Raw genomic sequence first — 15,244 nt, forward strand, 5'->3', positions numbered from 1 at the left:
TAACTGTGTGTGTTCACATTAATAAAAAATTTTCCTGATGACTATTTCACTCAGTGGGATTAAGTCAATTTTTGCTTTACTGAAAGCTAAAAAAAAAAAACCTGGTGGCTCCAAACACATGCACTTCTGTGTCTGACCACTAGATGTCATGAGTGCCACAGGAGCATTAAGGATTACCCTGGGCGGGCAGAAATTGAACATTGTAAGATCATAGACCTTCACATATTTCACTGTTTCCACATGATCGATGCCAGAGGAACCTGATACAGTGTGATATATAGAAGCAAGCTACAACTGGAATAATGAAATTTCAAAAATAAGCCTTTTTAAAGGAAGGTTGTAATAGTGCTATTGGGTATTGTAAATGCTTCAGGTGCACTTGATACTGCTGTTATGTTCCTGGCGTTTGGATTTTTCTCTTTTTTATGGAAAGATGGATTGAACTTCAATTTAAGAATATTCAGTAATCCCTCTCAGGACATACTGTAACAGCAGGTATTTTTGTGTTGTAGTAAATTGATTCCATACAACAGTCAGTAATAATTATGGCTGGTTTCTGACAAATTCCAAAGCATTTTCAATAAATTTAGCCAAAGAAAATAACATCATTACTACAAAAATTTAACGCAGTTTAGAAGTTAAACCCAGCAACTCTACTTCGTTTCACAAAATATTAAGTATTTTACTGGTTAGGATTCTATCAAAACATTTTTTAAATTCATATACTTGTATATGTTCTGAGAAGATAATTACTGTGTAGTAAATAACATGGGCTTTGGAGTAATTTAGTGCTGAATAATCATTATGAAATAAAAAATGAGAAATACTAAGGCCTTTTGTATATGGTAGATATATACAGCAGCAATATCAGCTCAAAAGAGTATAGAATGTAAGGTCTTCTTAAACGTTAGTGGATTGTGAATGTTCCACATGATAATCAATTTTAATTTTTGTTTGATATAAGCATAATTTGGCCTATTACATGGGATATGTGGTTTACAGAAGTGAAATGTAAATTTTTTAAGCCATGAAGAAAGTGGTAGATTGCATGGTATAGATTGTATTTTGTGTGTGTGTCTCTATGCAATTTTGCCATATAAATTATGACTTTTCTCATAGCATGAAGAGCTTAAGTTACATACATGCATACATATATACGATGAGTACCTACCTAAACACATAAATATATATTACTCTAATGGTACAAATGTGTGTGCATACATTTTACAGATTTTAACCAGTTTTCCTTTTTTTCTATCAGCAAAAGTCTAGTAATTGAATGCATTCTTTAAATTATATATGGTCTGTTTTTGACTTTGTGTTTGAATTGCTTAATTTTTAGCCTTGTTTTATATACGGGACATTTTCATGTAGTTTAATCTTAACCCTGATAGAATAATTTATGAAAGCAAAGCAAAGTTGTCTTTTAAAATTATTGGGGAAAATGGCTTCAGAGGTGGGCATTAATGAAACCTTGCCTATATCATTTTTTCATTTTTAGCTTAGTGAGGTATATATTTTTTTGGATTTGGAATAATTGTCCTCAGTTTTAATTAGGACTTCTATGTGAATTTATATACATGTTTTAACTGTGTCAGGCTTTGTAATAATATAAAGCTAAATTCAAGATAGTCTATTTGATGATGATTTTTTTATACTAACTTTCACTTTGACAATTAAAAAGCTAATTTAGAAAGGTTTAATAGAATCTTAAAGTTTGGAGTTTTTTCAAGTAAAATTTGGCAAGCTTATTTTTCTTTATAATATGAATCAGCAACTTGAAGGTTTTAAGTGATGTGAGCCAGGTTTTTTACTATTTACATTGTCTTTTTTTTCTTATCATTAATATATGTTAAAATAAGCCTTCAAATTACTGAATTTGCTCTATAGAGAATTGGGGAAAATGCATTAAAAATGAACTTAAACACATTGTGTGGTTCTTCTGATTCCTACAAAAATGTTAATGGAGGCATTTTCCGTTATTAGGCAGCAGCGATACAAATTGAAACCACATGGCCTCCTCCTAAGTGTTAGGCCAACGTAAATTTTGATCGTGCTATTTTCATTTATGTTTTCATTTTATACTCTCATTACCTGAATTAAAAAAACCCTAGTCATAATAGCCAGCATTTATTGTATATTTACCGTGTACCAGACACTGTGTTGTATACCTTAGCATATTTAATTAGTTCTAAATTACCGTTGTCCCCATTTGCATATAAGGAAGTTAAGACTTAATAAGATTAAATAACTTTTCCAAGATCATGGAGCTGGCAGGATTAGAGATTAAGTCAAACTCTAAAGCACTTGCTCTTAGCTGGTATACTATACGATACTGACTTTGCTATTTATTTTGGGATAAACATTAGTTATTGAAAAAATGTTGATATTTTCTCAGATACCTCAAAGCTTAGTTTTTACTAAAATAATTTACTTACATGTGTTAGCTTGGATTGTTTAGTTTAGCTTAAGTTAGTAACACTCTGTAAATCTATAATAGCATCTTCCTTCAACTCTAGTGAATACTCTTTCAAGTTATTTGCGGTCTGTAGGAGGAGAACTGCAGTTGTCATATTAGGATGAGCTCTTTTTAAAAATCTAATTAGTTATAAATTTCTGACAATTTGTATAATCTACATTCTACAGTTAGAATATAGCTGAGAATTCTGGTAACAGAGGGAAGGAAGTTTGGAATGGAATGACTTACAGAGGCTTCTTAAAGTTTTTCATGTATTCAATCAGTGTTCCCCAACCCAAATGTAAAAATCTTTAAGGAAGCCTTTCCACATGCATGGAGAACATTCATGTTTTCAATTAGAAATGTCTCACCCAAATCAGAAACTTTTATACTTAATATTGGCATGTAGTCCGTAGAAAAAATTCTAAAGCATCGTGATCTCTCTGATAATGTGTTGAAATAAGAATTTTGAGTTGGTTACAGAATGTTGTAATTTACTGATATTCCCCCTTTTTCCTTTTTAAATAGAAGTGTTTCTTTTCTTTCTAGAAACAGCTCACAAGATACATAAATCTTGTTAGACACGTGGCTGCAGGCCGTTTGACTGGAATTCCCTGCGGCTTTCTGAGGGCGGCGTCCCAGCCTGTATCCTGCACCATGCCGGCTTTGTCAACGGGATCTGGTAGTGACACAGGTATGTGATCCCAACGGGGCAGTTTCCCTTCCATCCTCACTGAAATCTTGCTCACAGTGAAACACAGCACTGCTTTAAGTGAGTGTCAGCAGGTCCTGCTTGTTTTTCTGTAACCAACACGGGGAGCATAAAACCAACTCAGGGCCGGGCGCGGTGGCTCACGCCTGTAATCCTAGCCCTCTGGGAGGCCGAGGCGGGTGGATCGCTCGAGGTCAGGAGTTCGAGACCAGCCTGAGCAAGAGCGAGACCCCGTCTCTCCTAAAAAATAGAAATAAATTATCTGGACAACTAAAACTATATATAGAAAAAATTAGCCAGGCATGGTGGCGCATGCCTGTAGTCCCAGCTACTCGGTAGGCTGAGGCAGGAGGATCGCTTAAGCCCAGGAGTTAGAGGTTGCTGTGAGCTAGGCTGATGCCACAGCACTCACTCTCTCTAGCCAGGGCAACAAAGTGAGACTCTGTCTCAGAAAAAAAAAAAAAAAAACCAAAAAAACCCCAACTCAGAATGTGTCTTTCTAGATAAAAGTAACTAAGAGGATGTTGACTGACTGTTTCTTTCTCCAGGTAGTGATGACTCATGCCAATACTCTCCTACCGCCTTGCTTTTGGAATAATGCCATGCATTTAATTAAAAAAAACTAAGTATTTTAAACATGTAGAAAAGTACAGCAAATACGATGATACCCATAGCACCCTTCACACAGACTCGAAAACAGATAGGAACTTTTGGCCACACCTGCTTCGCACGTCTCTCTCTTTTTTTCCCTTTAAGGACTGAAACATCCCTACCCCATTTCTCCATTTTCTTTGTTCCTGTTACCAAAGGTAAAAAGTATCCCGAAATTCATATATGTCATTAAGGGATTCAATTAACACTAACTAACAAACATATTTAACCTTATTATTAGTTGTAGGACTTAGAGATATATATTAATAGAATAAATATTCCTAAGAAAGGGAAAGAACACACATGCTTACATATCCATGTAAAATCCAGTTCCTCCTCTCTCTGAATGGGTTCAGGAGGTGGGGGTGGTTGTGGTGGATGCCCTATGAGGTCCTGTTCTGGGGTTCCCAGGATCAATGTTTTTTTTAAGTGTAGGGTCTTGGAAGCCTCTAAGAATTATTACTGTGACTGGGGTTGGGGCCTGTGCCAGGCAGCTTATCACCCCTCGAAAGAAGGGTGGCAGAATGACAGAAAGGTACTCTCTGGGTGTTGCGCCGCCCTGACTGAAGTTGGCTGGGACTGCCCTTTGCCCAGCTGCTGCTCAGACTGGACATTACAGTTACTGGCCCCATAATGTCAAAAAAGCTGAATTGCAAATTTAATTTTGTCTTCCATTAATGTTACCTTGGCATTTTCATTTGCACTATTAGCAAGTATCATTCTTTGCTATTTCAGGCATATCCATACATACATTCTGGCAAGTTCTGTCTCATTTTTATTCATCAAGAATGATTTTTTTTTTCCACTGTGATTTACACTGAGGATTAGCTTTTGTCAGGAAGAAGTTTTGATTGTTAAATTATATAAAATTTTTCTTTCTCAAGACTTAAACTTGGAAGCCAGCTCCTTTGGAAAAAATTTTTTTCGTCTTTTTAGTTTTTATATAGTCCCACATTGTGTTCTACTATATAAAAATGAGTGATTTAACTTTCCATAGTGGTTTGGGAAATTATAGATAAAATTTATTTGAACCATAAATTTACTACAGTTGTGTAATGAATGCCTTTTAAACCTTGCTGTTCACCCAAAACGGTATAGTTTAATTGAATGCGAAATATTGTTGCATACAAATAACTCGAAGGATGATTAAAACAGAGTATTTTATAGTTTATAAGGCAGTTTAGGTGTTAGTCATGAAAAATAGCATAGGCTATTTAGGATTTAGCAAGGGCTTTCCCACACATAGCTGGCTCACTTAGTTCAAATCTAAAGTGCCTATCTTACTGACACTTTGTTTTGCGAAATTCTTTGACCTTATGTCCCCACAAAGTATGAGTCAGGCACAGAAGACATGCCTGTTCCAAGAGTTACTGCATTTGTGGAAGCCCGAAAGTATGGTATAGGTAGGTGTCAGATGTTTATAGTTCTCTCTTAGTTCCTCCCAGTCCAGAGCAGTTGACCAGTCAGGGCTCGTTTTTCCCATAAGCAGCGTTGCTTAGCAATATCGTTGATGCCCCACTGTCAGGTCTCCAGGGAAATGGATTTAGAGAGTAGAACTGAAGGTCAGAGGCTCGTGTAGCAGGAGAAAGGCACCCGACTCACTGCAGCCCAGAAAGTAAAAGAAAAAAAAATTTAATTATACAGATAATACGTAAAAACATTCCCCTTCCTCCATCTCATTTCTTTCTCAGTTTGATCAGTAGCCTTCAAAGAGTATTCTGCACATGAAATACTTACATATGTATGTACATAAATACATTGTTTTGAGTCTTTTTTTCCTTTTTAATCATAGATCTTATTATACCTAGTTTATTCTATAACTTTTTCCTATGCCAAGCAATATGTCTTGGAGAGGTATTTCCATGGTATATGTACAACAGTGTGTGCCCTTTGTGTGTTTATACATGTATATCTGTATATCTACCTATCCCTACATACGTCTATATATTTACTTCATTTTTTTAAACAAATGCATAGTTTTCCATAGTATCACAATTTAGTGAACTACTACTATTAATGAAACCCTGGTTTTGCAACTTTCTTGCTCAGGCTGGCCTCAAACTCCTGACCTCAAGTGATCCTCCGGCCTCAGCCTCTCAGAGTGCTAGGATTATAGGCATGAGTCACTGTGTCTAGCTGTCAAACATTAACCAGAGCGTGGACAGTGCATTAGAGATCCTTTCCCCCAATTTCAATATTATCAGTCTTTATAATTTTTACTAACCTGATAGGAAAAATATGGTATCTTAAGTGCTAAGTGTGCATTCGCATGGAGCATGTTTCCATTTGCTTATTTGCCATTCATTCCTCTGTAATTTATCTGTTCACATCCTTTCCCTGTTTTTGTGTTGGTTTATCATTTTTTAATTCATTTGTAGAATTTCTTCATTTGTATTTTGTATATTAATTCTTTGGGCCATTTTAGGTTGAACGCCATTTCTTCTAACACTTCTGGTCCATCATTTGTTTTTTTTTCTCCCCTTAAATAGTTTCACTTCTTCTATAGAAGTTGAAAACTTTTTTATAATCAAATCCATGTTATCTATGAGGCTAATGCTTTTTCTCTTCTGCTTACGAAGGTCTTTCCTATCCCAAGATGGTGAAGATACTCTCTAAAATTCTCTAAGATTTTCTTCTAATAATTTTAAAGATTTGTTTTTATACATTTGAGATTTTAATCCAACTGTAGTTTGTATGTGGAGTGAGACAGTAATCTAATCTAATTTTATTTTATTTTTCCACATAAACCACTGGTTGTGGTCTGGGATCACTTATTCTTCAGTTCGTTCTTTCCATATAGATTTGCAGTATCCCTTCTAACGTATTCCAGCGTCACATACTTTCTGGGATCTCCTTCTTGGCTATGATGATCTGTTGATCTCATTTGAACATTTTTTTAATGGACTGTTTCTTCAGAGCCATTTTAGAATTACAGAAAAGTTATGGAAACCATACAGAGAATTCCAGTATACCTCATGCCTAGTTTCCTGTGTTACTAACATCTTACATGGTATGGTAAAGTCATGTCAGTTGGCAAACCAATATTGATATGTAATCATTAACAAAAGTCTATACTTTATACATATTTCCTCAATTTCGCCCCCCCCCCCTTTTTATTCCAGGATCTCTTTCAGGGTACCACATCACAGTTAGTTGTCATATCTCATTAAGCTCCTGTGGGCTATGACGGTTTCTAAGCCTTTCTTTGATTTTGGTGGCCTTGACAGTTTTGAGGAGTGTTGGTCAGGTATATTGTAGGATTCCCCTCTATTGATATTTGTCTGCTGTTTTTCTCATGAAGAGAGTGGGGTTATGTGTTTGTGGGGGTCAGATCACAGAGGTAAGGGGCCACTGTCATCCTATCCTAGAGTGTAGACTGTCACTTGAGATATGCCTGTTGATGTTGACATTGACCTACTGGCTAAAGTACTGCATGGGAGGGTTCTCCACTGTGAAGTTAATCTCATCTCCCACCCTTTCCATCCTGTAATCTTCGGAAGGAAGTCTCTGTGTGCAGCCCCCACTTACACAGTGGTGTGTTATGGTTCCCTTCCTTTGGGGTAAAGCAGCTATGAAACTATTTGGAATTCTTTGTCCTTTCTCTCCCATTTATTTATTCAGTCATTTATTCATATCAGTGTAGACTCATGGGGAGTTATTTTACACTTTGCATTGCAATCCAGTACTACTTTATTTTGTTGCTCAAGTTGTTTCAGCTTTGGCTCTTTCGGTTCCTAGCTCCTCTGATAAACCCCATCACTGTGGGCTCTTCTGCTTTGAGCCCTTCCTTCCTTGTGGCACTGCAGGTGCTCCATGCCCACCCTGTGTCTTTCCTGCCCTAGTCCTTAGAAGCAGCTATTTCTCTAAGGAGCCCTCGTTCCCTTTAGTGGAGAATGGGATTAGAAACCAAGATCTGAGCAATGGGTTTGCTCATTGCTACTGGAGTGTTGTTTCTTTTAGGCTCTCTCAGCTGACAAAACAAAGAAATATATGTGTGTATACTAGCCTGTGCGCACGCGCACGTACACACGCTCTTCTATGTGCAATCATCCGTAACTATTACTAAGCTGACATTTTCAACTTTGATCTGTTAGCAAATGGATCATTCTAGCCTCTTCCCCTCCTTGCTTATCTGTAAATTCCTTCTCCAACAGTGAAACACCTACTACTACCACCCGCCATCTATTTACTTAATTATTCCGTCTTAGTGTACATACAGCAGTGTCAGAATTGTTAACCTGTGGGAAACAACTTTTATTAGCTAGAGAGTTGATCTTATTTTTATTTCTGTAATAGTGCCACACTGTCTTTAACCTTATGGAATCATTCCTTCCCTGCATAATAACCTATATTAGTTTTAGTTTTAAAATGTCATTACGTATGATTTTTACAAATATCATATAATGTGAAATATAGTTTATGTACAGAAATGCACGTAATACTTTTATAAGTACAGTTTAAAAAGTGGCTATAATGCCAGCATCCATGTGACCACGTCCTAGGTCAAGAAATCCAATACCTTAAAAGCAACTTGTGTCTCTCTTCTCAGTTACAACCTCCACAACTTTAGAGGTGGACATAGAAAAAAAGATTCCTACCTCACACTATATATAAAATATAGTTTATGATTTGTATAAGCATTCCTAGGCAATATAGCTTAATTGTGAACTTTATAAATAGAATTATATCATATGCATTTTTAAGGTCAAAAGTAAATATTTATGTAGAATGAGAAAAAAAGTCATAACAAATTATAAATTTTAAAAAGTGGGTACATATTATAATTGTTCGGAAATCCCAGGAAAAAAAGTAATTTTTTTTTTTACTAATTAACTGCCTGACATACCTCTATAATACTTCTGTATTTTTTGGCTGTCTACTCTTTGATTGCCTCTTCATATTTAATTTTTTTCTTAAGAGAAAGGCAGTCCTTTCTTATACTTACTGATCAATTTTTTTAAATTACTGGTAGTTTGGATGCAAACAGCACTTAACTTAAATTCTAATAAATTTTAATTTATTAAAATTCTAATAAATTTTACTTCGCATGATTCCAATCAAAAGAAAAGTGATCAATGGTGCATAATTGAATATGTTTTTGCCAGAAGGGAATTTCCGCTTGGCTAGATCTAACTGATAATGCATTCCTCTGCATACAGTTTTACAACGCTGATGAGTGTAGAAGTTTTTCTTTTTTTTTTTTTTTTTGAGACAGAGTGTCACTTTGTTGCCCGGGCTAGAGTGAGTGCCGTGGCATCAGCCTAGCTCACAGCAACCTCAGACTCCTGGGCTTAAGCGATCCTACTGCCTCAGCCTCCCTAGTAGCTGGGACTACAGGCATGAGCCACCATGCCCGGCTAATTTTTTTGTATATATATTTTTTAGTTGGCCAGATAATTTCTTTCTATTTTTAGTAGAGACGGGGTCTCACTCTTGCTCAGGCTGGTCTCGAACTCCTGACCTCAAGCGATCCACCCGCCTCGGCCTCCCAGAGCTAGGATTACAGGCGTGAGCCACCGCGCCCGGCCGAGTGTAGAAGTTTTTCAAACCAGCTCTGGCTTGCTGCTCCTCAGACTACCCTCCCACTCCCAGTGCTGGTGCTGTGGAGGGTGATCAAATGACACATCCCCTGGGCTGGCATCTTTGTGTCACGAAGTCAGCTGAGTCACCACAGTGGGCTATTACAGGAATCTTCAAAATCTTTCCATTGGGTGGCTAATGATAATGTGAATATGTACTGCACTAAGGAACCATGTAACTGTAGCCCACCACATAACTGCATTCCCACTACACTGGAATTAGATTTTTCTTCAGTGAAACTTATCCTTAATTAGATTCCCCCAGATGCCACCAGCCTTTATGTATTTTGTTATGGTTTGTCTTCTCACCCTTTGTACTGTCCTTACCCATGTCCATGCCCGGAAGTTATTAATTTCATTGCAGTGCAGTGCCATCTTCCTTTTTAGTCAGTGACTCCTTCCTTCCCCCCCCCTCCTTCCCCTCCCCTTCCCCTTCCCCTCCCCTTCCCCCTCCCCTCCCCCACCCTTCCCCTCCCTCCTCCCTCTCCCTCCTCCCCCTCCCTCCTCCTCTGCCTCCCCCTCCCTTCCCCTCCCTCCCCTTCCCTCTGCCCTCCCCTTCCCCTGCCCTCCCCTTCCTCCTTCCTCCCCTTCCCCTGCCCTCCCCTTCCTCCTTCCTCTTTCCTCCTCCTCTCCCTCCCTCCGCTTTCCTCTCTCCCTCCCTCCCTCCCCTCCTCCTCCCCTCCCCTCCCCTCCCCTTCACCCCTCCCTCCCCTTCCTCCTCCCATTACCCTTCCCCTTCCCCTCACCCCCATTTTTGAGGCAGGGTCTCAGACTCTTGCCTGGGCTAGAGTACAGTGGCATAATTATAGTTCACTGCAACCTTGAACTCCTGGGCTCAACTGATTTTCCTGCCTCAGCCTCCCAAGTAGCTGGGACTACAGGCATGTGCCACTGTGCCTGGCTAATTTTTCTATTTTTTATAGAGATAGGGTCTCACTATGTTGCTCAGGCTGGTCTTGTACTCCTGGCCTCAAGTGATCCTCCTGGCTCAGTCTCTCAGAGTGCTGGAATTATAGGTGTAAGCCACTGTGGCCGGCCTGTATTTCACTCACAAAATATTTTCCTAACTTGGGGTCATGAAGTTATTTTTTTTCCTTTTACATTTGGTTTTAATACTCTAGAATAGATTTTTGTGTAAAGTGTGAGGTAGGGCTCCAGAGTAATTTTTCCCAGACAAGTTATTCCACCATGACTTAACCTGAAGACTGTCCTCTCCCCTTTGCTTGTAATGCTACTATCTGGGACCTTCATTACAAAGTTAAATGTCACTGGTGAGAGCATCTTTGATTTTCCTTCCAGATCCCAAAGGAATTACTTCCACATTTCTTCTTTGTTGTATTTGCTCTATGTTTTTTCCCTGTATATCTTTTATTAGATTAAGGAAGTTTCCTCTTATTCCTAGTTTGCAGAATTTTTTTTTTTAATGATCAGCCTTTGAGTATTTGTCAAGTGTTATTTGTCCATTGTAATGATTGTATGATTGGTTTCCTGTTAATTTCTTAATATAGCAAATTGCATTGATTTTTAAATATTAAATCAACTTACGTTTTAGGGATAAACCCAGTTTGGTCATAATTTATGATCCTTTTTATATACTGCTGGATTTGGGTTGCTTATGTTTTGTTTAGAATTTTAAAATCTGTTCTCATGAGTGAGTTTAAAGTATAATTTCCCTTTCTCATTCTCTCATGTTTTCACAAAGTCATGCTAGCCTCATGCAGTGCATTGGGAGGAATCTTTCCTCTTCTTCTGTAGAAGTGTTTGTGAAAGATTGAAATTAACTTTTACTGGAGTAGAACTTACCAGTTGGGTCACCTGGGTCTGGAAATTTTCGTTTTTTTTTTTTTGAGACAGAGTCTCACTCTGTTGCCCCAGCTAGAGTGAGTGCCGTGGCGTCAGCCTAGCTCACAGCAACCTCAAACTCCTGGGCTCAAGTGATCCTCCTGCCTCAGCCTCCCGAGTAGCTGGGACTACAGGCATGCGCCACCATGCCCAGCTAATTTTTTCTATATATATTTTTAGTTGGCCATATAATTTATTTCTATTTTTGGTAGAGACGGGGTCTCTCTCTTGCTCAGGCTGGTCTCGAACTCCTGACCTCGAGCGATCCACCCGCCTCAGCCTCCCAGAGGGCTAGGATTACAGGCGTGAGCCACTGCGCCCGGCCTGGAAATTTTCTTTTTGACAAGATTTTTGGATTATTGGTAACTAATTTATTTATTTTAAAGGGTGTAAGAATATTCCAAGTTTCTGTTTCTTCTTGAGTCAGCTTTGGTGATTTATATTTTTCTAAGACTTAGTCTGTTTCATCAGAATTTTCAAATTTGTTGTGAAATAATTGCTCATAATATTGTTATTTCCTGTGTATAGTTTCTATATTAATCCTTTTTTTTTTTTTGGTTCTGATATTGCTTGTATTTTCCCTCTCTTAATTTTGCAAGAGTTTTGTCAATTCTGTTAGTCTTTTTATATGTAAAACTTTTGAGTTTATTAATTTTCTCTATTATTTGTTTTTATTTCATTAATTTTTACCATTCTTTTTCTAATTCCTTGAAACATTTTGTTCATAAATATTCAGTCGTCTTCTTTTTCTGATGTTCACATTTTAAGACTATTTCTCCATAAGTTTTTGCTTTTTTTTGGAGACAGAGTCTTGCTCTGTCACCTGAGCTAGAGTGGCCTGACGTCTGCCTAGCTCACAGCAACCTCAAACTCCTGGGCTCAAGTGATCTGCCTGCCTCAGCCTCCCGAGTAGCTGGGACGACATGCACACGCTGCCATGCCTGGCTGATTTTTTGTATTTTTAGTAGAGATGGGGTCTCATTCTTGCTCAGGCTGGTCTCAAGTATCCTGTGTGTGTTTAACAATAGGTGTACTCTGTAGCTGTTGAATGTGGGTTTCTATATGTCTGTCTGTTAGGTTAAGCTTGTTGATTAAGTCTTTCAAATATTCTGTATTCTTACTGATTTTTTGTTTTTATTGCTTATTCTTTTTGTTACCAATGGAAGTATTTTAAAAAATCTCCCTCAGTGATTATGGATTTGGCTTGTAGTTCTGTCATTTTTGTTTTATATATTTAAATGAGTTATTAAATTTAAATTTGTTATTTTGTTGTTGAATTAAGCCTTTTTAATAAATTTTATATTGAAGTGTATATTTTTTCCTGTTAGTGTCGTTTGGTTTACCTTTTTCTATCCTTTTACTTTCAACATTTCTATATTCGTAAAGTATTAGATGTAGCTCTTGTGAATTACTTATAATTGGAGCTTTTTGGGGTTTGACAATCTTTGCTTTTAGGTAGAGCATTTGAATACAGTTAAATTATGACTGCCTCCTATTTGTGCCTTCTCTTTGTCCTGAATATTCTAAATTTCTTTTTCAGTTCTTTTACATCTTAAATTGGATTGATCGGACTGTTTCTTTTTATCATTTTGGTTTTTTCCCTCTAATAGTTGTGATGTGATACATTCTCTTTCTGTTCTTTTAGTGGCTTCCTTAACATTACTACATGAATCCTTTATTATAAAAGGCCAACATTAACACATTGACTGCCACACTAGAAAAAAAATTTTTTTCCCTGGAGCCACGGTGTTTTATTAGGAAAATAGAATAACAACTTCGAAAGCAAAATGATTCTTTCTAATTAAATGAAAATTTTGTTAATTTTTATTGTTTTCTGCACATGAGTTATATGTGACTCACGTGGCACTAGACTCAATTTTTACACTGCACGCCACTTGAGTTGTATGTGACTCATGGCATACTTACTGAATTTGTTTTGGAGAATTGAGTCTTCATATGCTTCATGAGGCCCTGGGCTCAAAACTTGTGTGAGTTAAATACAATTCACATGGCAGTCAATGTGCGTACCTTTATTGTCATCCTGGACAAAACAAGGATCTTTAAACACTTTTACTCCACTTACCAACTTACATGCTATTATGTACTATATTTTAATTCTCTATTTAATAAAACCCCAAACATTAAAGACATCATTGTTATAGTTTTATACTGTCAGTGTTCATTTAGAGTTCCTTACATTACTATTTTCCTTATTCTACCTGTCATCTTATTAATACAACTCGGCGTTTTCATCCCGAATGGTTTTGTTACCTGCCTATAGTAAAAATCTTTAGAATTCCCTATATTGAAGGTCAACTGCTATCAAACTGTCTCTGTTACTGCTTATCTGAAAATGTTTTTATTTGCCTTCATTTTATTCACCTTCATATTTTAACCATGCATACAATGCTAGGTTAGCAGTTATTATTTTTTTCAGTGCATTGAAAACCAGAGGCAATAAAAGGCTGTCAGGCTGTCTTTCTGGAAGCAGTCTATCTTCCTTCTCTGGGTTCTGGGTGTTTCTAAGATTTTCTTTTTGCTTTGGACATCCGCAGTTTCACCATTATGTGTTTAAGTGGGATTTCATTTTCTGTGTCTTTCTCAGAATTCTTTTGGCTTTCTGAGATTATATATTAATGTATTTCATGAATTCTGGAAAATTTCAGCTGTTACCTTTTCAGACATTACCTGCACTCCATATTCTCTCTCTCTCTCTCTCCCTCCCCCTTCTGGTCTGCCAGTGAAATATGGGTAAGCCTTTTCCTGTGTCCCTTCTCTCCCACATCGTTCTTCTGTATTTCCATCTTTTTGCTGTCCATTCTCTTCTCTGAGTAATTCTCTCCTACCTTTTATTAATTATTTTTATCCAGAAAAAGGAAAAAAATTGCTATCATGTTTTTAATTAAGGGCATTTTAGATTATAATTTCAACTTTGAGCTCATTCATAGCATGGATCCTGCTGAATTTTTCTTTATTGGCATAATGTTGCTGACAACATTTTGTAAGAGCATGTTGTTTGACTTTTCCACCAAGATAATGAAAGGGCATTTTAACAAAAATGTTTGAAGTTTTCTGTTTCTCTCTATATTTTTTTTAAACTTTGATATTCACATTGTTCCCTTTGAAAGTGCAATCTATCATCAAGCAAGTTTTTTATTCCTTGTTAACTAACTGGCCAATCTTTTTCAGAGACTAATTCATCAGCAGCATTTCTTACAGTTGAATTTTGTCAGCTCTGTGAAATCCTGTTTTTGCAATGATGTTTATGGCATCCAAAATAAAGACCAGTGACAGAGTAACGGACTTTGTATTAGGTGGGAAGAGATGTTTGAATGAAGCGTAATATTATAATTGGTTATCAGTTTATTAGTGAATATCGTTATACTTACTTTCCTTTGTAACCTTGTAACACTTGGTTATAACTCCGTAACACTCAGAGATCACAAATATTTAGAAGTTTGGGAACGTTCATGTTTGCATTACTATTTTTAATCACTACTTTGATGCTTCTGTGAACTAATTTTAAATCTTGGATCTATTTTAGTCAATAGAATATATGGTTCAATATAATTGTAATTGTGTAAAGCATTAATTTTCCAAACAACAAATAGCAATAAGCAAATGCCAATGGAAGTCAACTAGAACTCCGACAAGCATAACCTCTGTAGCATGTGTACAGCCTTACCTAACAGTGATGGGACTAGATTTCTGCAAAAATTATAATCTTATTGCAAATTTGAACAGAGGTGGACAAATCTTACTGATTGAAGCAGCCTGTGGACCACTCTAAAGATCACTGGGACCCTCTGACCTTTTCTTTCTGATATAGTGCCCTCGAATCTCCCAGATTTTAAAAATACTGTCCAGAAAGCCCAAGTGAACATGTTTTAAGATAAGGGACAGATTGCATGAAGTCTATATATTTCACTTTGTTTCTTCTTGACAACTTTGTGGAAAAAATCACCCTCGTAAATATCCTCAAGGGATTTTTACTCTAGCAAA

At 37.0% G+C, this 15,244-nt stretch overlaps 1 protein-coding gene across 5 annotated transcripts in view; it reads left to right on the plus strand.

The window, feature by feature from the left end:
* Nucleotides 1-15,244, plus strand: part of MPP7 (MAGUK p55 scaffold protein 7) — a 210,289-nt gene that overhangs the window by 58,047 nt on the left and 136,998 nt on the right. For all 5 annotated transcript variants that reach the window (XM_045533134.1, XM_045533150.1, XM_045533127.1 and 2 more), the window contains exon 2: nucleotides 3,008-3,152. In XM_045533134.1, coding sequence (XP_045389090.1) covers nucleotides 3,116-3,152 — 37 coding nt within the window. In that variant the 5' untranslated portion in view covers nucleotides 3,008-3,115. The remainder of the gene's footprint in view (nucleotides 1-3,007; nucleotides 3,153-15,244) is intronic.

The sequence above is a fragment of the Lemur catta genome, chromosome 1, assembly GCF_020740605.2.
Source record: "Lemur catta isolate mLemCat1 chromosome 1, mLemCat1.pri, whole genome shotgun sequence".
In the NCBI taxonomy this organism is placed as follows: domain Eukaryota; kingdom Metazoa; phylum Chordata; class Mammalia; order Primates; family Lemuridae; genus Lemur; species Lemur catta.